Below are 23485 nucleotides of genomic sequence, written 5' to 3'. Positions count from 1 at the left end.
GGAAGAATTAACTGTGGAAAACCCAGACCTCCTAGATAGTGAAAGAATTAAGGCGCTAGCTATTAGAGGAAGGTGGTGGGCCCCTCCTTTAGGTAAAAACAGTCTGAGTAGATACAGGACCACTGCCGAGCCATTGCCCTACCCAGGGACATATGATGAAGGTAATAGAGGGGTTAATATTGATGGAAAGAGAGTACTATATTATTCTTTAAATTTTATAGAACACTTGGCCAGATCACGTCCCCGTGCTTGCCTATTATCAAGAGGAACTTTCCTATCTTTAAAAAGACAATTACATGAATTTTGGCTAAGAGAGAGTAAAAGACTAAAGATTCCTTACAGCTGTCTGCCCTGTTGTTATCCGAGAGATATTTAGAGATTGAGGTAAATGAGGTTTATGACCACCGTCTGGTACCACTCTGATTCTCAGGAAAATTTATTTCCTGTCTTGCTTTCTGTTCTGAACTTCATGTAAACTATTAAACTTTTTCTTGGTTATTGTTTGAGTGTACCCTGGCAAAGGGCCAAAAAATTAGTTCCTATTCAAGCATTGTATGTAACCACAAAGCAGATTTCAGTAAAATCGCAGCAGATTTAAACCACCCTGAGTGTGTCTGTCTGTCATTGCACCGAACCTGTGCCTTCCTGAGTACCAGAGCCCTGCTTCTCCCACGGTGTCCTCCGTCTGAGTGGTCCGTGGCAGAGGAGGAGGAGGAAGAGGAGGAGGAGGAGGAGGAGGAGGAGGAGGAGGAGGAGGAGGAGGAAGAGGAGGAGGAGGAGGAGGAGGAGGAGGAAGAGGAGGAGGAGGAAGGAGAAAGGGAAGAAGGGAGGGAGGGGGAGAAGGGGAGGGAGGGAGGAAGGAAGAGGGGGAGGGAGGGGATATGAAGGAAACATCTCTGACTTACATAACAAAGAGACAAAGAGTTACTTCCTTTACATATAAAGATCTCTTAAATCAGCCATTCTCAGCCTGTAGGCCACAACCACTTTGGAGATCAAACAACCCTTTACAGGGATCCTATATCAAATATCCTGCATATTGGATATTTACATTAACATTCATACCAGTAGCAAACTTACAATTATGCAGTAGCAATGAAATAACTTCATGGTGGGAGGAGGGGGGATTACCATAACATGAGGTTCTGGATTAAAGGATTGCAGCATTAGGAAAATTGAAAACCAATGTCTTAATACTGAGTAGGAAATCTGACAAAAGCAGAAGGTCTACAAATGTTCTTACATGCATAGAAAGAAAGAACCCCTGAATCTATACCGATAAACATAAAGCAAGCATGATCACATGAGGACCCTCACAGTAACAACAGATCTGAAGCAAACGCTAAATCCTGGAACTCAATACAAAAATCTGACAGTGGAGGGATTTCCACGGCTCTAAATCTAAAGGTAAAAATAGTACCTTTTTCAGCAGTAACTTTCCAGAGGAGAAACCCAGGAGCCAAATCCTTAACCAGTTATTGAGCTGTTGACAATTGCTCAGCAGGATTCTGGGTGCAGTGTCCCTGATGGGACACACTGAGAAACAGTAAAGCTGGCCAGGCATGACAGGTGAACTTGCAGTCTACCAGCCTGATGACATTTGCTTAATAACTTGCCTTTGTGAGGTATTTCCACAGCACCTAATTTAACTCTGCTGTAGTTACCTTATCTACAGGACCAGATCTGCCAAGAAAGACCCAATACCTTCAGTTTTACTAAGACTTCATTACCCAGAGAAGATGTATGGGATGAAAACCTGCAGTCTGTCAACACGTGTGCTTAGGCAGACTTTGTTGTTACACACCATTGCCCTCATCCACAGAGGAACATTACCAAACTACCATTGGTTCTAAGGCCAAGCGGACTTTGTCCCAGGTCACTGCATGTTCTCCAAGCCTGAACGGTTCTCCCAGACATTATTTACTGCTCCCACGATGCTCCCACGATGCTCCCACGATGCTCCCCAATGTGGTTTCAAGAGCATGTTAAACTAGTTGTGACCACACTGATTTTCTGTAGTCCTTCCCCTTTTGTGTGTTAATAAATCTGTATTTGTTAAATCTCTGTCAGATCATTCCAGCAAACTTTCAAAGAACATGAGCGTTAGTTCTCCAAAACACAAGTCATGTTTGTAAGTTTACAAGAGTGGTAGTCAGACTGTGAGGCTACCGTAAGGAAATGCCCAGTGTGCGCCATGTTGAAGCACATAACTGGAAACGCAGGAGCACAGCAAACCAGAGCGACCACAGACCATGCCACTAGCTAGGGCCAGGGAGCCCTGGGCGATCTGTTCAGAGAGGAGTTAGAGCATCCGTGCATAGGAGCGAGCTGTGAGCCCCAAGACAACCCAAATCCTCAGACATCACGACTTGGGGGCGTATTTCACACAGCAACTCATGTGCTCGTTCTTATTATTAAAAGTGGCCTTGTGAGAATCAGAGAACAGCTTTATGAATGTCTTCAATCTTAAGAAGTAGAATCCTAAAGGAAACCACTTAAAGCTTATGAATGTATATGTCAACTAATAGCACACTGTAAATGATGGTATGTCGTCATGACAAAGACGATTTAGCTACATGGGAAGAAATGGGAACAACAGTTTTACTTTGCATTCCAAATCTACAGACACATTTTCACTTTCCTGAACAATATTAAATAACCAAGAAATAGCTGAAATACCTCATATTCATACCTGATATTTTCCAAACATCTACCAAAATACTGCCATTCTATAAAGCTCAAATTATTGAAGTTTCTATACAGTTGAGATCTATTTTTGCAATTTTAAGTAGACAGTATCTCAGTAATGAATAACAGTTACATTTATTCATAAACTGCCAGACTATCTCTTGCAAACACTCCTCAAGTATTAATTTATTCAAGTTTCCTAGTAACTCTGAGAAGTCATAATACTGTTTCCATGTTAGAGTGAAGAGAGATACCGAAGTGCAAACAGGTTGATACAACTCCACCTGGCAATAAATCAAAGCCAGAACTCAGCTTAAACAGTATCTGTATAGAGAGAAGACTCCAAGAAGGAACAATAATGGCTCGAGTGGCATCATCTGTGGACTGTGACTTCTTACCAGAGAAATCTCTGGATGGTTGAAAAAAATAGATTATCTTTTTTTTTTCTTTTTTTCGGAGCTGGGGACCGAACCCAGGGCCTTGCGCTTGCTAGGCAAGCGCTCTACCACTGAGCTAAATCCCCAACCCCATAGATTATCTTTTATCTGGTATATACTATAATGTAAATTTAATCTCTTCTACGAGCTGCCTATTAAACAATGCTCACATAGTAAGATAAAGGAATCAGAGAGTGGACTAGAAATAGATCGGGTGAAGTCAGCATTTCCTTATGGTTTTGTATAGTGCAAACTAAAGAATTTGCATCCTGTTCATGTGAATAATTTCACTGACACACATAATTCCATCTAGCAAGGCAGTACAAAGTTCAAGTGAACTAATACAGTTGATGGGAATAAAGACTTCTCATAAAAGCTATTGCAAAAAAAAAAAATGTGCAATGTGCAAGTGCCAAGGGGACTATGTGACACTCCTTCCCAGCAAAGCTAGAAATGTTTATGCTCCAAGAAGAAAAAGCACTACAAGGCCAAGCTCAGCTGCCAATATTCAGAGATTCCAGTCCAGCTCTGTTTCTGAGTGTTGTGTTGCCTGATACAGAGAGGACCACACCTCTTAGGAATGTCAGCAAAAACATCAGAACATCAGACTACAGAACAACAACTAAATGTGATTTTGCTGGACATGAATAGCAAAGGGAAGTGCTTTTAAATACTAACATTTTACCAAAATATTAGTAAAACCTTCGGCCTTCAAAATATCACCACCACCCCACTACCTCACTCTACCACCACCCTACCCCATGACCCCTGTGTTTAAACACAAATCCTTACTGCTAAACGCAGGAGAGTGACCCAGTAAAGATCAGTCCCTCTAGAGCCATCTTGGAAGGGCATGGAAGGTTCCCTGTGGGGCTGACAACAGGATAGCCTGGGCATCTGACAAGAGCATACCTTATATATGTTGGCTTTAAAGTCTCAAAGTATCAAGAAGAAAAGAAAGTACCTGTACGTTGGGATGGTCAGAGAGTAGGGAGCCCTCCTCGTCGTAGGTATAAACTACAAAGTCGTTAGGTAAAAGGTCTCTGGAGGAGGAATAAAACAAACCATTTAAATGTACTCCGTACCAACAGCCTAGGGCACAGGTCATGTTATTCCCAGAAGAGAGGGACAGAAATAAGTTTTTATAAGATTTTTATGTGATCCATTTTTTTAAAGAAAGAGCTACTATATAACTAAAAGCTAGTCAGCAGACTCAAGCTTGAAACACCAGTTGACTGATGTAAAGATACGACTTGCTCTCTTGGCACAAAACGCCCACTGGTAACAACAGTATTCTTAACTTTTTCTGCTGTAACTCATGAGAAAATAACAACTCGGGCTGCTTGACACTGTCATGTTTATATAAGAAAAGTATTTTCTATTCTTCCCTACCAAGCCCTCTGTAAACTAGAAACATTCACTGTGTGAACCTCCTTATGAAGGCAAATGTCTGCTGTCAACTGGTAAAGAAATGCTTCCCCGCTCGTGCCAAGGGAACAGTTGTGTAACCAGGGCACAGCAAGGGTCTTTCACACTGCTCACAGTAGCTCAGAGGTAATCTCCAGACCTTGTGGAAAGCCAAGGGGTTCAGGGTTTTTGAGCTTGTGAAAGCTCAAAACAGCCAGAGGATGACCAAGACTAACCAATCAGTCCTGTTCGGAGATGAACAGACTGATGGCTTCCCCCCAGTCTCCCGGCTCACCCTGACTGACTTTAGCTGCATGGCCACTGTGGTGAAACCGTTGGTGAAACTGTCTCTGCTCCCTTGAACACAGGAAGCCTCGTGGTAGCAAATCCCTTGTGACCAAGAAAAGACCCTGAAATACTTGAGCCTCTGACTCCAGAGTTTTCTTTATCCCTGTGTGCTGTGTCTTTGCAATGTCTTCTGGGAATAATATTCAGAGGAGCTTAGAGAACTGGGTCTTTCCATGAGCTGACCCCTTTGGGGCACTGACGGCTATAACACACACACACACACACACACACACACACACACCCTACTCCTTTACACACTCACACACATCCTACCCCTTTACACACTCACACGCACCCTACCCCTTTATATACTCACACACATACCCTCCGTGCACACACAAACTCACACACACACATACCCTTTACACACACACACACACACACACACACACTCTCATACACACACACCCTTCACACACACACACTCACACTCACTCATCCACACTTCACTTTCCCTAAAGGTGTATTTAGAAAGAATTAAGCTATAGGTATTTGCCCTGCACGTTTCTATGGAAGTCCCAGCCTGCCAGCCCTAGCATAATCCTCCTGGACTTAGCTGCAGGACTAGCACTGTGCAGCAGCCTCAGCAAAAACTGAATCTGCTGATTCCGGAGCTCAGACTCCACTAGGCCACATCTACCTAGAGAAGAAATCAATATACTGTTGACGGGAAAACATAATTAAAAGGGCAAAGTAAATGAACTTTCTTACGTGTTTCTTTCCAAGTGAATAATATGCTGTTTTCCTTGGGCCTGGATGACATAAGAGATCTAAATGCACAGAGAAGGAAAAAGCAAAAATAAAACACAACCTCTTAACTTCCTCTTGAACAGATCATGAGAGGCAGGAAAGTTCATCCTAAACTAAAACAGCTTGGCACTGGCTACAACTGTCTACAGACTGTACTCTTAAGGAATAAATGTTCTGTTCATCTCTGTCCTTTAACCCTGATCATGGACACCTGCCCACACACGTATCTACTCTATTTTCATTTGTTTTAGATTTGTTTATTTTATCTTGTGTTAGTCTCTGCAAACACCACAGCCAACAGAATGTCAATCTTGACAAGACAAGGAGGGAGTCTGGTCCAACATGGCTGAGGAGCCAGTATTGGCTCAAACTTGCAGTTTGACACCGACTAATGTATTTCAGGCATATTTAAAGACAGCACAGTTTGGGAAAAGGTTTCCTGGTGATAATTAACTCAATCACACATACACACAATAAAGGTTAAGACATGACTATCTCAAAATTCTTTGTAAAGTACATGTGACATCTTTCATGAAGATGGGTTCTATAGATAGGCTACCTGTGCTAGCTTAAGGGCCTATGGGAGGACCTGGTATGGTGTCAGTCATACACAGAGCAAAGGTCACCAGGCCAATGACCACCTGCACGCCCAGCCTCCTAGGCAGAAAACAGGTATCTCCTTGCGTGTCTAATATTCCTGGTTTCCCTGCTACACATCGATGACACAAGGATGTCTGTGCCTCCTACATTATTATACATATATGAGTGCTTTGCCAGCATGTCTGTATGTGTGCCATGTGTGGCAGGTGCCCTTGGAGTTCAGAAGTGGTCGTGTACAAGGGGTTAGTCCCAAGAACAGCATTACTGGGAGATGCAAAGGGCCTACATGTACACAGTAACAATAAACAGGTTAAAACAGAATAAACTTCCTCCAATAAGGAAACAACACCCAACTTCCTCATAGTCAAACAATTTATTCTGTAATGTTTATAAATAAGCATATAAGGCATTTGATATTAAAACTCAATTTTGAGTAAATATTCCCAAGCATTAGCGCACTATATTCAAATATTCTATCGTGAACTAAGTAAAGATTATTCTCAGTGTCAGACAGAAGCCACTCCCATTGGCAGGTCAGCAGCCAGAGTTCCGACTCCACTACAGAATTCCACTCCCTTCACTCTGTAAAGTTTGAGGGTTTTGACCTTAAGAGCATAGACACTGAGGCTCACTCTGTCATTTCTTAGAATAATGTCTGCTGGTACCAAGGCCATAAGGTAATGCATGTAATAACTACTGGCTCCCCCCACCAACCCCTGTGCAAATGTCACCTTTCATTAAGAAAAGCAACTAGAATGTGCTTTATCACACTCAGAGTTCTCAAGAGATAACTTACCTGTTTTGAACTGGGCCTCAGAGCTTCCCTTCTTTCTCTACTTAATCTCCAAGGAGTTACAATTTCATAAGAAGAAAGATGGACGGTCTGTTCAGAGTCTGCAGCGAAAAGAACAACAAATAAAACAAAGTGAACCTCCATGGACCTAAACACCGGAAACAAAAACTGAGTGTTCGCATGGGTGCAAAGGACATGTTAGGGACTCTTTAATGATCCCAGCACTTGGGAGTCAGAGGCAGGAGAATCTCTGTGAGTTCCAGGACAGCCTGGTCTACATAGTGACTTCTAGGACGGTTAGAGCTACATAATGAGACCTCCATCTTAAAAACAAACCTAAGTGTTTAAATCACTGAGAAACCTAATACGCATGTGATTTCTTTATTTTCATATTTGTCATTATTGTTCTATTTTATGAGTATTTTGCCTGCATGTATGTCTGTTTACTACCATGTGCATGCATGTTACCCATAGAGGTCCCAGAGGTCAGAGGAGGCTGTCAGGTCCACTGAAAGTGGAGCTACAGACACTTGTGAACCGCCATGTGGATGTTGGGAGCCAAATCTGGATCCTCTGGAAGAGCAGCCAGTGCTCTTATACAATGAGCCATCTCTCCAGCCCCTCAAATAATGTTAATATATAAGCCTCTTTCATATCTGTATACTCTAGCCCTTCTTCTCAAAAGGCTTATTTGTTTTAAACTCCTTTGGCACAAACAAAAGAACATGAGATTTAGTGGGGGGAGGGGTGTTATGCTAGAGCTCAGGTGCCCTCTCTCCCTCCCTCCTATGCATCTTGAATGACACCCTAAGAGCAGCATGTCTAAACACTGGATGGAGTTGGTAAGAAGGGTAAGATACTTTTACTATCTAATGTATCAGCTCTCGTATACACTAACAAGCACCAACTGTCTCTTCTGAAGTGACTACACGAGTTCATCAGAAGGACATTTTATACAAAAACTATTAACAGTAACTCCAGTCATGCATCCTGAGATTCTAGTCATCAGTAAAACTGAGGGCCAGACCAGGCAATACAAGTTAATCTCAGCGCTTGGCAGGTTGAGACAGGTGGATTGCTCTGAGTTCAAGGCCAATCAGGGATACACAGTAACATATAAGAAGACTCTATCTTAAAAAAACAAAAACAGAAAGCAATAAAAACACCACCACAAACTGAACAATAAGTAATGTGAGAGGTGGAAATAGTCTCTCAAGGAGCCCAACACAAAACAGCCTTCTCTTCCGGTATCATTACTTAAGGGCATAACAATTCTTTTCTGTTGCTGTCTTTAATGTCTGTTGCTTTTGAGACAGGATCTCACTAGTTAATCAAGATGACCTTGAACTCATGTCCTCCTGCCTTCGGTGTTGAGATTACAGGAGCTCACCACAGAACCCACACCCACAGTAAAAAGTACTTTCAGTGAAGTCCAATGAAGTAGATGGTCATTGGTCACCATTGAAGGACCTTCAGAGCTCAGGGCAGAGGGAGGAGCACAGATGCATCTTCTATTAAGGCACAAAAAAAGGAAGTTGGGGATTTCATAAGCTATAAAAGCCTCAGCACCCAATGCAATACATGGGCCTGTTTGGATCCCTGAGAAAACTTGGAGATAATTTGGAAAATTCAGACACTGAGTAAGTATCTGATGAGCTTCAACAACAACAACAACAACAACAACAATTATTATTATTATTATTATTTGTAATGTTTTAGTGATTCATGCTGACTATTCACTGATAAAATATGTCTAGAAATATTAAAATTATACAGTGACTGAGGAAAGATATGCACATAAAACAAGATTAAACCTGGATAGTGCATATACAGGGGTTTATTACTTTTTTCTCTTTTGTGTATGCTTAGAAACTTCTATAATAATGTAATTACTTGATCACCTACAGGGCATGGATGACAAGAAGCCTAAGACTTCTGCTGCATACAACTCTAATTACAAAATACTGTTCCTGAGTTGGCAAGCTGGTTCAGCTGGTAAAAGGCTCGCTGCCCAGCCTGAGTTGAGCCCTGGGACCCACATGGTGTTAGGAGAGAACTGACTTTCAAAAGTCATATATTCTGATCTCCCCTGACCATGCACAGATAAATGAAATACTATATTTACATATTGCAAACGGGACTCTAGAATGTCCTGAACATATAAACAGCATAAATCAACAAACTCACCTGTTTAATACATGTCCCGGGTTGAGTAGAGGTAGGAAGCAGTGAGAAGTATATTTCCTAGTCTGAGTTTGTTTGTGCAGTATGCTGCTTGCCTCCACTGTAAACCTTTTAGCTAAAATAAAAGCAGTGTTTCTTTTGTAAAAGTCACAGTTCCCTGGTCAAGTGCTGTCCCGGATTATCTAGCATCGCCACCGCCGTTCATCCTTCCTAACTTGTTTTCCAGATGCTAGACACCAACCGTGGGAGTTGCGCATGCCAAGCCAAGGCTCTACCAGTGAGCAGCTTCACCACCTCTGACACACCCCCGTCCTCTGACACTGTCCATATTCCATTCACTTAAGGGCCCACGTCCCTCAGCTTTCTCACATATTTGGATAAAGTACTGCACCTAACTTTTCCAAGTTGTCACTGTATTAAAAAAAAAAAAAAAAACAAACTCTAGTCCAGGATTTCAAAGACACCGACAGGAAAATATAACATATAATATATACTAACGGTTTTCCATCGATCTCCCATGCATACCACTCATACCATGATCAACTACCGTCCAGGTACTTTGTCCATGGAGAATCATGTCAGAAAATAGAAAATAAAAAAGTAGAACCTTTGGAAACCCAATTTACTGGGCAGAACTCCCCTCGATCCTAACTTAACCGAGGATGGAGACAGTTGCTTCACCTGAAATGAGCCTTTCAGTGACTCCCAGTCTTTTCAAATCCCTAAGACACAGGTTTAAACAGTTCCCTTAAAAGCTTCTGCAGCAGCCATAACCAGTCCCACTGCTAGAGTGTCACTCTGGGATTGTGGCAAGAGAAACACAATACTGTTGTTGGGCAATGAGTTCCGTGTAAGCCACATCCCAGAAAAATATGGCAAGCAGCTGGAGGAACTGAAAGGTGGGGGTGGATCTGGGAGGAGCTGGGGAGAGAATGTGATCAAAATACATTGTACAGAATTTTCAAATAAAATTGTTTAAATAAAGCAAACTAGCCGGAACCAGGTGTGGTGGGACAAACCTATAAACCCAGCACCCTGGGAAGTAGGTATGTACAGTAAGGGCATGAGTTCAAGGTCAGCTTCAGCCACAAAGTAGTAGCCTGAGTTAGATGCCCTATCATAAAAGGGGGGGGCACATTTTTCTCCAACTTTCTGATGTGACTCGATATTTCAAAGTTCTTCACTACTGACAAGAACATATATGCTGACAGGCCACCGTTACAGGAGAGAGAAGCTAAGCCTCAGGCAAGTAAGTTAAAACATTTTCATTACAATTCTGAAGTGAACTCACAGAGGGAGAAAATGGGACTCTTCAATAGGACAAAATTTCTAATGGGCAGTCAGATACTTCAAGAGCTCTCTGGCTAAAGCAGACCATGTGACTATATTCAGTCCTGGCCCACCAAATGTTCTGTCTTCTGGGGAACCTTTTACCTGAATGGCTCAGGAGATAATAAAAGCTGGATATAAGAATAGATGGTAGACCAGGCATAGGGCTGCACACTTTAGTCCCAGCACTGGGAGGCAGAGTTCTGTGAGTTCAAGGCCAGCCTGGTCTACACAGAGAGTTCTAGGACAGTCAGGGCTCCAGAGTGAGACCCTGATTTTTATTTTGTTTTTGTTTGTTTGTTTGTGTTTGTTTGTTTGTTTGTTTTGGGGGTAGTTTTGTTTGTTCATTTGTTTGTTTTTCTTTTAAAGTAGGATTTTCACTGGTTTCTATTTTAAAAGAAATTTTTGTTCTTGTTTTATAGTTTTGTAAAACAAATGTCACAATCAGCTGGGTTTTGTTTGTTTGTTTGTTTGTTTTGTTTTGTTTTTTTTAAGATTTAAAGATTAAAGTACCCAGAGAGAACCTCTGTGTAGGACTTGTTACTACTCTGACACTGACTCCTATCAAAGACAGAGGACCCACCTTCTGCATCAAACCCACGCACAAAAAGCCACATACAAAGATTCTGAAAGTTATTTTAAAATAATACACACTAACCACTCGGGGATCCTCGCTCCTTTTTTTTTTTTTTTTTTTTTTTTTTTTCAGAATTCCCATCTTATCTCTGGTTTCTTTCTGATCTCCTGTTCATACCCTGCATGGATTTTTCTCTATTTCATGCTTCCTGTGGGGACCAGAACAATTCTCTCCTTTTACTGTAAAGGAAATGCATTTAACCTTCCTAACACTGGCACTGTGGGCTGGAAAATCCTTGGTTGTGGGACATCCTGCGCATCCTGTAGGGTGAACTGTAGCACCCCTGGCTTCTACTCTCCCAAACCCAGCTAGTTCTGACAACCAGAGTGTTCCAGATGCCTTCGGGTGTAGTATGCACTATTGCCTCCAATTAAAAAACAACCCTCTTCAGTTTTTCGTTGTTTTGGTTTTGGTTTTTTATGGGGGGAGGATTTCAAGGGTGGGGAGGTGGGCCTGGGAGGACTGGGAAGGGAGTGTCATGGGGGTAAATGATGTGAAAGTCCCAAATAATCCATAAAAATATTATGTTGGCAAAAAACACTGGAAATACCAGGTGTAGTGGCTTAAGCTTTTAATCCCAGAACTCAGGAGGCAGAAGGAGATGTATCTGTGAGTTCAAGACCAGCCTGGTCTATATAGCAAGTTCCAGAAGGAGCAAGGGCAAGTCAGAGACTGTCTCAAATGGTTTGGCTTTTTAGTTAAAATTAAAACACAGGGAATGAACGTTCACAATGAAAGTAAAGACCTTAATAAACTGTGGGGCATATAAACTTCGATGTTAGAATTTGAAAGGATAAGTATTCTGTTAAAAATAATGACATGAGGGGACACAAACTGAAGACAAAGCAAAGCTGAACCAGAAACTTATGAGACTTAGTAAATGAAAGGGCGTTGGCTGTTCTTAACTCCCCCGACTCCTTAGGTCTTTTCTGCATTTCCAAGGAAGTCTAAGCGACTGGGGCAGTGAGAAATATCTTTTAAAGAATTCCACCTAATTGCAAGACAAACAAACGGGAGTGCCAGGAGCTGTGAGCCTTTCTTCTTTCCTTCCTGCTTATTACCTAGACAAATAGCCACCTTCCCGTACTTTCTCCCCAGAAGACAAACCTCCACATTCAGGGTGAGTGAGATAATCCTTTGCCTCAAGTATGGAACGGAAATGACTGTAATTAAAAAAAAAAAAAAAAAAAAAAAACAGACAAGCTCTACTGTTGGGAGCTTCTTTAAGAACCTAACTGCAATACCCAACTATGCATCCCCATCCTAGTCACAGGGCCAATCCCAGACAAGTGTATTTCCGCCTCTACCTCCTTAAAGCCCAGGGTTGCTGCAGTCTCTGCCACTGTGTTGTATATTGTTACGTGTCTTAAGACGTATGCATCTTTATTTACCTGTCTTTAAAGAGAACGTTCATCCTGAGTTATATAGCACAGATCCTGTCTTCAAATAAGAAAACAAATGCTATTTTTGTCCTGAAAGTACCCCATTGGGAAAAATTCCAACCATTTAGAAAATGTAATGCTCTTAAGAATTAAGTTCCTCCAAAAAGAAATTTAAAGTGCTAAGAAAGAGGAGCTACTCCTTACGAAGAATCTGTAATAAAATGTATCCTCAGTCAATAGCCACAGACTCACACACACACACAGAGAGACAGAGACAGAGACAGAAACAGAGACAGACAGAGACAGACAGAGGGGACTGACTTAAAGTGAACCTGCCTTTTCAGCAATTAACATTTTTCCACAAATCTGCAGGGCCCTCAAACATTTTTATCAGTAACAGCAAATTCCCCTCTCCAAACTAGGATTGGAGATTTCAAGTTAAGTGTATTTGTCACATATCTGACTGTGCCATGCAGGTGCCTGCCTGGGGTTCTACCAAAAGGAAAAGGGAAGAATCATGCTAATGTGAGTTAAACTATGAAAATAAACCTCATTACAGGAACAATGTACCAAAGGGAAAAGAAAAACATATTTAGAAGTGGAGTTTGTCCTACAATAGAACTTGTTTTGTAGTGATTTTTTTAACTTTTAATTTTTTTTTTAACTTACTACTAAGTAAGATAAAAGCAACAAATTCAAACGTAACCGCTCAGTTTAAAATTGACCACTGGCTCTCAGAGGGCAGAGGCAGGGAGAGCTCTAGTGAGCTGGAAGCCAGCCAAAGGTATAAAAAGAAACCTTGTATCAAAAAAAGGGGGGAAAGAGAGCGAGAAAAGAGGCAGAGAGGAGTGTGGTGCTGAACAAGTCATGTGATTTCCTCAGGCTAGGTCCCTTATTTTTTAATTCTATCAATTTGGTGGTTATCATGCAAAGTAACAAGTTTCATCTTGGCACCCTCATAAATGTCATTACAGCCTGGGCTCATCCATTCCTGCCCTCCTTCCTCACTCTTAAAAGATGTATGGCAAGACAGGAAGTCGAGAGGGCAAGGAGACGGGTGAATCTGGGCAGGGTTAGAGGGTGACATGAGGGTAGAGATAGTCAAAATGCATTGTTTGAAATTCTCAAAACTTAAAAAGAGCACAATGTCCCCCATACTATATCCCCATGAGGATGCTCAACTAGAACAGATCACATCTCCCATCACACAATGAAAATGATCTGAGCACACAAACAAGGCAGGGCGATCCAGTCTTAGTTGGGTCCACTTCAGACCCTTCAAAGATAACTGAGTAAGGACAGTTGCAGGGCTAGCAAGAGCCAGTGACTCGGGGACTAGAATCACTCCAAGGCACTAGGGCACACACAGTATTAGGTTAACAGGGAAAAAGAGGTATCATGAGGTTAACTACGTCCCATGTTTAGGTCTCTCCTGTTATATACTTCTTGTTACCATTTATGAAATCATCTAGGACCTTCTATAGTAAACCATAATGTTTAATAACATATAAATAAACATCATAAGCCAACAAGGTGGGGCATACCTTTAATCCCAGCACTCGGGAGGCAGAAGCAGGCCAGCCTGGTCTACATAATAGATTTCAGGGCAACCAGAGCTACATAGCGAGACCCTCTCTTGAAAACACAAAAGAAGAACAGATTTGAAACCAAATTTGGTAAAGTAAAATATAAAACTAGTTTTCAAAGACCAGAAATTTTGTTCTTATCAACTAGGGATGTTTTGATTTTTCTACTTAGAAGTTTGGAAACCAAAATGTCTTTTAAGTCTAAAAGATACCACTTTCTCTTACAACACAGATACATCAATTTTAATCTGTTCTTTCCAAAATATGAAGTTAACCTAGATGTTCATCAACAGAGAAACAAATAAAGAAAAAGGAGTACACATGCACAGGGGAACCCTGCTCAGCCACCAAGAACACAACCTGCCCTCAGGACAGCACTGGCGACTACCATGGTAACTGGAACGTATTTTCTCTCACATATATGTGACATGAAAGTAGAGGCAAGAGGATGGGGGTGGAGAACATGAGAAGAAAATGAACGACATGAAAAAAGTACCATGATGAACACACATGACACTGTCATAAGGAAACCCATGATCTTACATACTGATTTTAAAGTGAATTTTAAAAATCCACAGCCATCTGAAGTTGCAGTTGGTGTAGACCTAAGTTCCTATGATTACATCTACTTCATTTTCCAATTATTCACCGTGAGTGGGCTTTCAAAATCATCTTCTTTAGACTATCAGTGTTTCCGAATCATTTTTAGTCTATGTATTGTATTTATTACCTTACTCAGAAAAAAAAAAATCAAGAGGTTTCAAGTATCTGATTTCCTTATATTCGTTGACCCCAGGGTTCTTTTTTTTTTCTTTCTGTTTGTTTTTTTAATCATTTGAATCCACTACTCAAAATTTATTCTGTACTTCCTCGTGGACGCAATATTACAAACGACAGTTTCAAACCCTACTCAAACCAGCTTAGCTCCCAGCACGGCTAATGTGAGGGTGTTCCAGCTCATGTTTTGAACATCCTGTATTCCAAAAACTCAGCTGATTCTGGAAGATCATTCACTTCAGGAAATTCGAGTTGACTCATGGCACTATTGCTAACACTTCGAAACCTGGCTCTGGCTCTCTCCACTCTCCTAGAGCCCAACTCCCCTTATGTTTTAACTAAAACTCTGATGGTCACACTTTTTAGAAATCTTCATGCCCCAAGCCAACCTACAGGATGAATGTAACTCCCTAGAGTGGTGCCAGTCTACCTGGCTTTCCCTTCCAGGATCATCTTTACACAAGCTACCTAACCCCACATCAACACTTTCACCCTTTCCTAACAAGTTATTCTCCTTCATACCCACTTACTCTTGGAGGGGGGTAAAATAAAACTCCTTATGTTTATAATGGACTCCACTCTAAGTTGAAATTCACATTCTCAAAAAAAAAAAAAAAAAAAGGACCAAAAAAGGAGAAACAGACAAACAGAAAACCTTCAACATTGCCCCTATATCTTAGTCCACACGGTCACCCTTTCGATCCTCCAAAAGCATCAGGGCTGTGTTTCCCTGGAGTCTGATGGACGCTGGATAGATTTAGAAAGTGAATACTCATGGCTGTGAGAGCAAGCAACTGGCCCATCACAGCAGCAGTTGAAGAACATAAGGATATTCCATTCATTTTTAGGCCCATGTGTAAAAACAAACATACACATGCGCTAACGATATAATCTGTTTTTTACTGGCAAACACAAGAAGTTAGAGATTACTAACATTTCAGGTCCTCTCATAGCGATAACGTTAACAACAACAGCACAGAAAAAGGTCATTTTCATCAGAAACGGTTCTGGCTGCATCCCATTAAAAATTTGTCAGTATTATGAATTCCAAGATTTCCACACAGGAGGAAGCTAACTTGAAAGGAGAACGACAAGAAACTGTAATTAGTTTCGTGAAGGTCAGCGATCCTGAACTCAAGATCTACTACCTTTGAAGGCAACAATTTTGCAAAGCCTTCTATTGTCCCTCCGGCGCTAGTAGAGATAACTCAGCCATGCAAACACTAATTTAATACAAAGGATGAAATAAATAACTTATTTCCAGGAAAAAAAAAAACCTAGAGTGTTGATGGTGTGTTCCCATTCAGTTTCCTCATCTGCAATATAAATATCTTACACATTTACGGGAAGTTTCACAATTCAAATGTACTGACCGACAGTAATTTAATTCTTTCCGATAATCCCCTGGGTTAAACAGAGCAGAGATTCTTTGTCCGGATTTAGATCCATTGAACAACGGTCTCTAGAAATGTAGCATTTCGTTCATTTTATTATTTTAAGTCTCCTTACTACAACAAAAACCGCCCAAGGAAAACCCGCCCTCTACTCCATCGGGATCCCTGTGAACCTACTGATGAGTCGTCTAAGACTACGTCAAATCCCAAATCCTGATACACTGAAGCAAAAGTTCAATCTCCCAACCCAGGGCTGGTGACAGCCACTCCACCCGCAAGCACTAGCTGCAGCCTGGGAGCGGCGAGCGCACGGCCACAGTGCAGCCGGCCGCCGGGCTCCGGGTCAGCGCTGACAGGGGCGCCGGAGCCTGGGGTCCGTCTCCCAGCCCGCGCCACCGGGCACTCCCACAGCACCGTCTCCCCGACACCCACCTGGCCGCCCGGCCTCGAGGACTGGGCCCAGCAAGCCACACGCCAGCAGCCACCTTAGTCGCAGAGAGGCGAGGGGCGAGAGCGCGCGCGGCCCCATGGCTAGGGCTTCGGCAGGTTCGGCTCAACGCGCGGCCGCCGCCTCCGCCCCTTCGGTCATCCCTGCAACCCCGCGGGGGCCCCAGGGCTGGCGGGGCGCGCGCCCACGGCGAGCACGCGCGCGGCACTGACGCAGCACCCCCCCACACCCCGCCCCTTTCTCCTGCTCGCGATCCTGCGGCCAGAGGCTGACGTCGGGAAAATACGCGGTGAGAGAGTGGCCTCCTCCGTTACCGCCGCTCCGGCTCGCGCTCGTCCGCCCCGCCCCTCCGCCCGCCCAGCCGGTAGGAGAGAAGGTAGGAGGGGCTGGAGGGCGGGGCTGAGGGAAGCTCCACCCTCAACCCCTCAGCCTCTCGCGCCGCAGAGTGAAGGACCTCCTGGGGGCGGGGGCGAAACTAAGCCACACCCTTCCTCTGGCCGCTTCTGATTGGTCGCAGCGGCGGGCGGAGCGTCGAGCTGCGCACCGGTTGGCTGTGTAGCGGGAGGTTTGCGTGCCGACGTAGAGAGGCCTGACAGCGCCCGGCTTGGGTCGGCCGTGGCGGCCTGGCTGTTTTTAGGCCAGGTCTCTAGGACCGGCCCGGAAGATGGTGCTGGGCGGTTGCCCTGTGAGTTACCTATTGCTATGCGGCCAGGCGGCCTTGCTTTTGGGGAACCTGCTGCTGCTGCACTGTGTCTCTCGGAGCCACTCGTTTAATGCTACGGCCGAACTGGATCTCACCCCCTCAGGCGCCGCTCACCTCGAGGGTCCCGCGGCCTCGAGCTGGGAATACAGTGACCCCAACTCTCCAGTCATCCTTTGCTCTTACCTGTAAGCTGCCGGGACTTGGGGGCGGACCTAGCCGGGATCCGGCCAGGGATAGGTGGTGGTTGTGGGAACGCAAGGCGGCTTCCACCTAAGGGAGGTGATTCCGGAATTAGTGCCTCTCAATTGCTCTGCAGCAGACAGCCCTGTGTGTTAGTGGTAGGTACTGGGCAGGAGTACTGTAGGCTGTAGAACCCTTCCACTTCCTGCACCCTTTCTCTGCCTTGGTTACAGGATTAGTTCAAGGCCACCCAGCCAGGGTAATTTGTCTCAAATTAAAAAAAAAAAATTAAAGGGCTGAGCGTATACAGTTCCCAGTACAGAAGGAGGGACAAGTATAAGGAAGGAAAATAGGGTTGCGTGCGGCCACATAGCAGTCGGCAAAAGGCAATGATGATGGTCTTACTGATTTGCAGACCCGACGAGTTTGTAGATTGCGATGCCCCAGTGGATCACGTTGGAAATGCAACTGCATACCAGGAACTTGGTTATGGTTGTCTCAAGGTGAGGTTTTTGTGTGTTGTACAGGCTTGCTTCATGGGAAGCAAGGCTGGGTGCTGTTACAGAAGATCACATGGGACTACAAAGAGACATTTTTTTAGAACTTTATCCCTAAAACTGTTGCCGGGAACAGGACCAAGGTTTTAAAGGCGGAAGAGCACATTTGCTTTCCTCAGGAACCAATAGTATCTGGGTCCAAGGCTCCCAAGTGCAGAGACCAACATGTATTGGTTCCTTTGGCTGTTGAAACTAACAAATTAAAGCCAAAATGTCAGCCTCAAACCATTTCAAACCAAGCCTCTTCTTAAAAGAGTAACAACACCACCAAAAAGAAAAGGGCATGCACTTGGTGCACTTGGTAAAGCTGGTGCTAAATTGGGCATTCTTGGTTACACACACACACACACTTGGAGCAAGCTCCTCATGCAGGTGACAAGAATGTTGCACCATGTCTGTAGGTAGTAGCTAGCTAGGCTCTGTAAGTTATAATTTTCTTTGAGAATAAAGCATTCCAGAAAAGCATTTGGTAGCAGTGGCCTCTCAGCCTGGAGAGAAGCCATTAATATATCCTTAAAGTGAGTGCACTTAACATGGTCTCTCAAAACCCAATGAGGTTTGGTTTGGTTTGAGTTTTTTTGTGCTTGGTGAGGTTGTTTGTTTGTTTGTTTGTTTGACTGTTTGAAAAGGCCTCACCATAGCCCAAGCCTAAAGTCCTGATTCCCCCGCTTGAGCCTTGATTTACATCACTGGGCCTAGCTCATACTTAAGGAATTAATTCATGAACGACCTTCACACTGTGGACTCAGCACTATGTTATAATGCAGGGTTGAGTTGTGAGAAAACATTATTTTGCTACCTCAGGCACAAAGGAATAAAGTTTATAACACCACAGCTACCAGAACAGCTCTTAACTATGTGTAAAGAGATATTTTAAATACACTGAAATTTTGTTCCATTGGTAATTGGTAAAAGTCGTACTCGCATTACCTAGAGAGAACTTAGTTATGACTATTTTAAAAGCTAAATATATCCTGTCACAAGACTCAGACTCTCCCTCAGCCAGTTGTCCTCAGAGACTGGTAGCGCTCAAGGTATGAGACGTGGGCACCCATGTTCTCCAGTCTCACTCTGAGCAACACAAGGGAAACCATAGGAAAGCAGTCATAAGACAGAAGGGAAACCGTGTAGCTCTGCTTTCTCTGTTGGAAAAGGGCAAGAGTCTGGTTCTAAATATTTTTGCTGGCGCTAACCTTATCCTGGGGCAGACTACACAAACCTATGGCCATGTGTGGCTCAAATCGAGCAGATGATAGTAGTCTGAATTATTTTCTGATCTTATTCATTTATAGTAAATAAGCAACAAAGGTTTTGATACTCACTGACTTGATAATTTCCATTCCAAAACTGCTACGTTATGTGCCTGTTAATACAAGATACCAAGCCACTGTATATGTCTCTGCAGCTTGTTTCTGTTTTACTTTCTACTGAAGAAGCCAGTCAAGAAAAAGAAAGGTTTACTTAAAGCTGTATTCACTTAGGATAGACTACTAAGTCACCTGATGCACCTCTGAATTCCTTGCTTTTGACAGCTTTACCCAATCTTGATAGAATTAGTATAAACTGAAGCAGCTTCTACTTGTGAACATGAACGTATGTTTCTGTTCCTTTCTTCACAGTTTGGGGGTCAGGCCTACAGTGATGTGGAACACACTGCAGTCCAGTGCAGAGCCCTGGAGGGAATCGAGTGTGCCAGCCCCAGGACCTTCCTACGAAAAAATAAGCCTTGTATAAAGTAAGCCTTGCTTTGTTCTTGTACTGTGCATGTGGTGTGATGCTGGGATTTGAACCCAGGGCACATGCTGAGCAAAGGCTCTGATAGTGAGCTACACTCCAGCTCGAACTAAGAGTTACTTTTAAAGAGGTAATGGGTACTTGGCTAGAGGCACCAGCTGCTGTGACTCTGTCTTTGAAGTATTAAAGACTACTTGTGCTTCCTCCCAAGTGCAGCCCACTGACTGAGGTAGTGTGATTGCAGCAACTGGAGGGAAAGCTGTGGGTTCAGCGCTTTCGGTCTGCCCCTGGGCCAAATGATGTAGCTTCAACTCCCAACCGGGCAAGCATCCTCTGAAAACAGCCTTAGGATTTGTGGAACAACGTTTTGCAAAGAAATGGGAGGGTTCGTCAGCTGAAGTCACCTGATCCTAAATAAATGTGTGAATTCTACCAAAAGATTCAGAATCAACGTAGACTGCTGTGGGACGAGAGAGGCCTTGGTGATGTGCAGCTCAGCTAAGTGTTTTCACAGAGACATAAAAATGCTTCAGCAGATAAAGAGGGCAGGTCCCTCCCTCTGCTACTACCGTCTTTTATGCAGTGATCCGTCCAGTCCAACTCTGCAAAAAACTGTTAGGTTGTGTATGTATGTATGTATGCATGTATGTATGTACGTACGTATTTATTATTCATTTATTCATGTGTGTTTGTGAGTTAGGTTTGTGCACGCTGACTGCAGAGCCAATGCAGGGTGCCTATCCAGGCAGTTGTGAGTCACCCGATGTCATTGCTGGTAATCAACCTGGCCCCTCTCTCGGCAAGATTATACCAAACATGCTCTTAACCACTGAGCCGTCTCTCAAGGCCCCTTTTGATTCTTAAAAGTCCCTTCATATCTTAGCAAGTATGTTTTAGAGACCCTAGACCAGTGGTTCTCAACCTATGGATCACAATCTCTGCGGAACGGAAGGGGGTCACACATCAAATATCCTGTATATCAGATAATATCATTACAATTCATAACAGAAGCAAAATCACAGTCATGAAGTAGCAATGAAAGTAATTTTATGGTGGGGGGGGGTCACCACGACATGACATATTAATATGCCAAAGGGTTAGGAAGTGTTGGGCTTTGGTCTTTGTTATGTATTGTAATGCTAAATAGTGGCCCCCAAGGCTTGGTTGCTCCCAGAGAATCCAAATGTAAATGTGACCTTGCTCCTTAATTTAAAACTTGGTTAAGTAAAGATTCCAACAGCCCATAGCTGGGCAGAAGAGACACAGACAGGGACTGGGATTCCCAGACTAGGGGTTGGAGAATCATGAGGAGAGAGAAGATGGAGAGAGAAGACACCATAGGATAAGAATCTTGAAATCATAGCTGTGAGGGCTAGCCAGTTGGAGCTATGAGCAGCTCAGACAGAACATGGCAAATCATATTGTGGGGTTATTGGCAGGGAAGTAAACATAATAGCACAGAGGGTAGATATCTGCCCAGCTCTAATGCTGTTTAAGGCTTATTATAAATAATAAAAGCTATGTCTTTTATCCAGAAACTGAATGACCAAAGGTGGAGTAGAAGTCTCCAATTGAGAATGTTTTGTACAACAGGAAAGTCTAAACCAACTAGAGATAGGGAGGTACCTGTGAGAGTATATTATACTATATTTAACTTTACTGTATGTTTCTAGCTGGGGAAAGATCTGACCATCCCAAAACTAAAAAATTCTAGTGTTATTAAAGGACCCAGTCAGGAGCATGTACTTAATATGCAAATGAATGTCCTGACCCATCTGGTGGTAGTCTACCCCAGGAGGCTACTCCTTTGCCTTAATCATGCCAGGCTCAAGTGTCAGGCCACTGAGGCCCACACTTTAAGCTGTTGAAATTATTCAAGTAGCCAATCTTAAATTGCTTATCTGTCCTGCCTTGGCTTTTCTGCAAATACCTCAGCAAAGCTGTGACTTGGACCTACCCTATACTCCTGTCTTCTGACCATAATGTTCTTCTCAGGCCTCCTCTCTAGGACCCATGAATGCAATTAGCTGTTTGTTTGGCCTCTTTACCTCTCCCCACCACCACCACCATCACCACCCCCAGTAGCCACCCCTGACTGAATGCATCAGGAAAGAACCCAGCCATGATATGAGGCCTTTGTGCCACAGCCAGCCATTGCTGCACCTCCATTAGGTTACATTCAGTAACATCTCCCTCCCGTCCTCCAGGTACACTGGACACTACTTCATAACCACGCTTCTCTACTCCTTCTTCCTGGGATGCTTCGGAGTCGACCGCTTCTGTCTGGGACACACTGGAACAGCGGTTGGGAAGCTGCTAACCCTTGGAGGACTGGGGATCTGGTGGTTCGTCGATCTTATTTTGCTCATCACTGGGGGGCTGATGCCTAGTGACGGCAGCAACTGGTGTACTGTCTACTAAACGTGGCTGCTGCCCTCTGCCGGCAACTGGTGTACTGTCTACTAAGCACGGCTGCTGTCCTCTGCCGGCCAGGGAAGCGAGCATTTGGCTGGCGGGATAATTAGGAGAAGCTCTGAATTCTCTGAACATCACCGTCCTCTTTAGGAGGAAGGACCGACCGAGTTTTTCAACCCAAATCTTAACCTTGCAGACCAGAATGACAAGCAGTATTGTGGGAGCCCAGTCATACCTTGCCTCACATACAAAAGCTCAAAGCTCAAAGACAGTGACTTTTATCCAGAGATCATTTTCAGTGATGTTTCTGTGTGGCTGGATTTCAGTCGTTTGGAGCAGGGGGACCCAGTAGGATAAACCGAGGGAATGTTTAACCACTCACAGCCTTTTGTGACCCTCAGTTTTCATGCACAGATGAGAAGCTGCGCCAGGGAGAAGTCTTGAGAATATAGAAATGACTGGATTTTAATACACACCAAAAGTCTGACTCTGGGAATTTAAATTGCAAAATAAAGTTTTAAAACCTAGCCTGCTGCGTATTTTCAGTAGAGAATGAAACTCAAAAATCATTTTTGCTGAAGAGTAAGCATTTAAAATGAAACAGCTGTGGTCTGAATATGAGGTGCTCCTCCATCACCACCACCACTCCCAGGGTCTCAGGTGTTGGAGGTGACTGCCAGCTGACAGGCTTTTCCAGAGCAAATGGAGCCTGAAGACGATCTCGTCAGTGGATTATGGCACTCACTGGAAGGTGATGAAGGGTAGGATAAGGCCTGGTTGGAGGAAGTAGGGCTACTGGGGAACTGGGTCACCTGGAGGCTCTTCCTGTCCACTTTGAGATGAAAAGTCTAATCCACCCCACACTTAATTCTGCCAAAGCCATGAAGCCAGCCCACCACAGACGGATGAGCCTGCCTTCGTAAGCCAACTCGGGGGGGGGGGGGGGGGCACTTAGTCCTAACAGTGTAAGTCTACTACGGCTACCCCACTGAGCCGGAACGGACTGCCATAGAGATGGTAATTTCTTCTTTCCAGTTATGTTCTGAAAGCCAACAGTGGTAGACACGTATGAGTTAACAGTTATCCTACCTAAAATTAGTATTTCCCAACTTGTGGACCCCTCATTTTAGAGGCTG

General features: G+C 43.7%; 3 protein-coding genes across 4 annotated transcripts in view; 1 reads left to right on the top strand and 2 right to left on the bottom strand.

The window, feature by feature from the left end:
* Adam9 (ADAM metallopeptidase domain 9) overlaps positions 1 to 16924 on the bottom strand; it is a 79010-nt gene extending 62086 nt beyond the window's left edge. Inside the window, exons 1-5 of one of the 3 annotated variants that reach the window (XM_087587945.1) lie at positions 9889 to 10002; positions 9211 to 9322; positions 7027 to 7124; positions 5592 to 5650; positions 4090 to 4168 (exon numbers count right to left, since the gene is read on the bottom strand). Coding sequence is in view for 2 of the 3 variants with exons in the window: in XM_087587944.1 (XP_087444070.1) it covers positions 4090 to 4168; positions 5592 to 5650; positions 7027 to 7124; positions 16745 to 16841 (333 nt within the window). In the remaining variant the exon portion in view is untranslated. Of the gene's footprint in view, positions 1 to 4089; positions 4169 to 5591; positions 5651 to 7026; positions 7125 to 9210; positions 9323 to 9888; positions 10003 to 16744 lie in introns of those variants that run through there. The other 2 variants (XM_087587944.1, NM_001014772.2) reach the window with 2 other exon arrangements.
* The window catches only part of Erich1 (glutamate-rich 1), a gene marked incomplete at its 5' end in the record, with an annotated part of 52793804 nt that overhangs the window by 8575118 nt on the left and 44195201 nt on the right, over positions 1 to 23485 (bottom strand).
* Positions 17354 to 22876, top strand: Tm2d2 (TM2 domain containing 2). Its single transcript, NM_001017444.1, has 4 exons — positions 17354 to 17648; positions 18059 to 18146; positions 19820 to 19935; positions 22142 to 22876. Exons 1-4 carry the CDS (start codon positions 17425 to 17427, stop codon positions 22353 to 22355), a joined length of 642 nt encoding a protein of 213 aa, NP_001017444.1. The 5' UTR covers positions 17354 to 17424; the 3' UTR covers positions 22356 to 22876.

The sequence above is a fragment of the Rattus norvegicus genome, chromosome 16 (genome assembly GCF_021556685.1).
Source record: "Rattus norvegicus strain SHRSP/BbbUtx chromosome 16, alternate assembly SHRSP_T2T, whole genome shotgun sequence".
NCBI lineage: Eukaryota > Metazoa > Chordata > Mammalia > Rodentia > Muridae > Rattus > Rattus norvegicus.
Note: the sequence above shows the minus strand (reverse complement) of the source record. Positions and strands in the feature narration are given on the sequence as shown.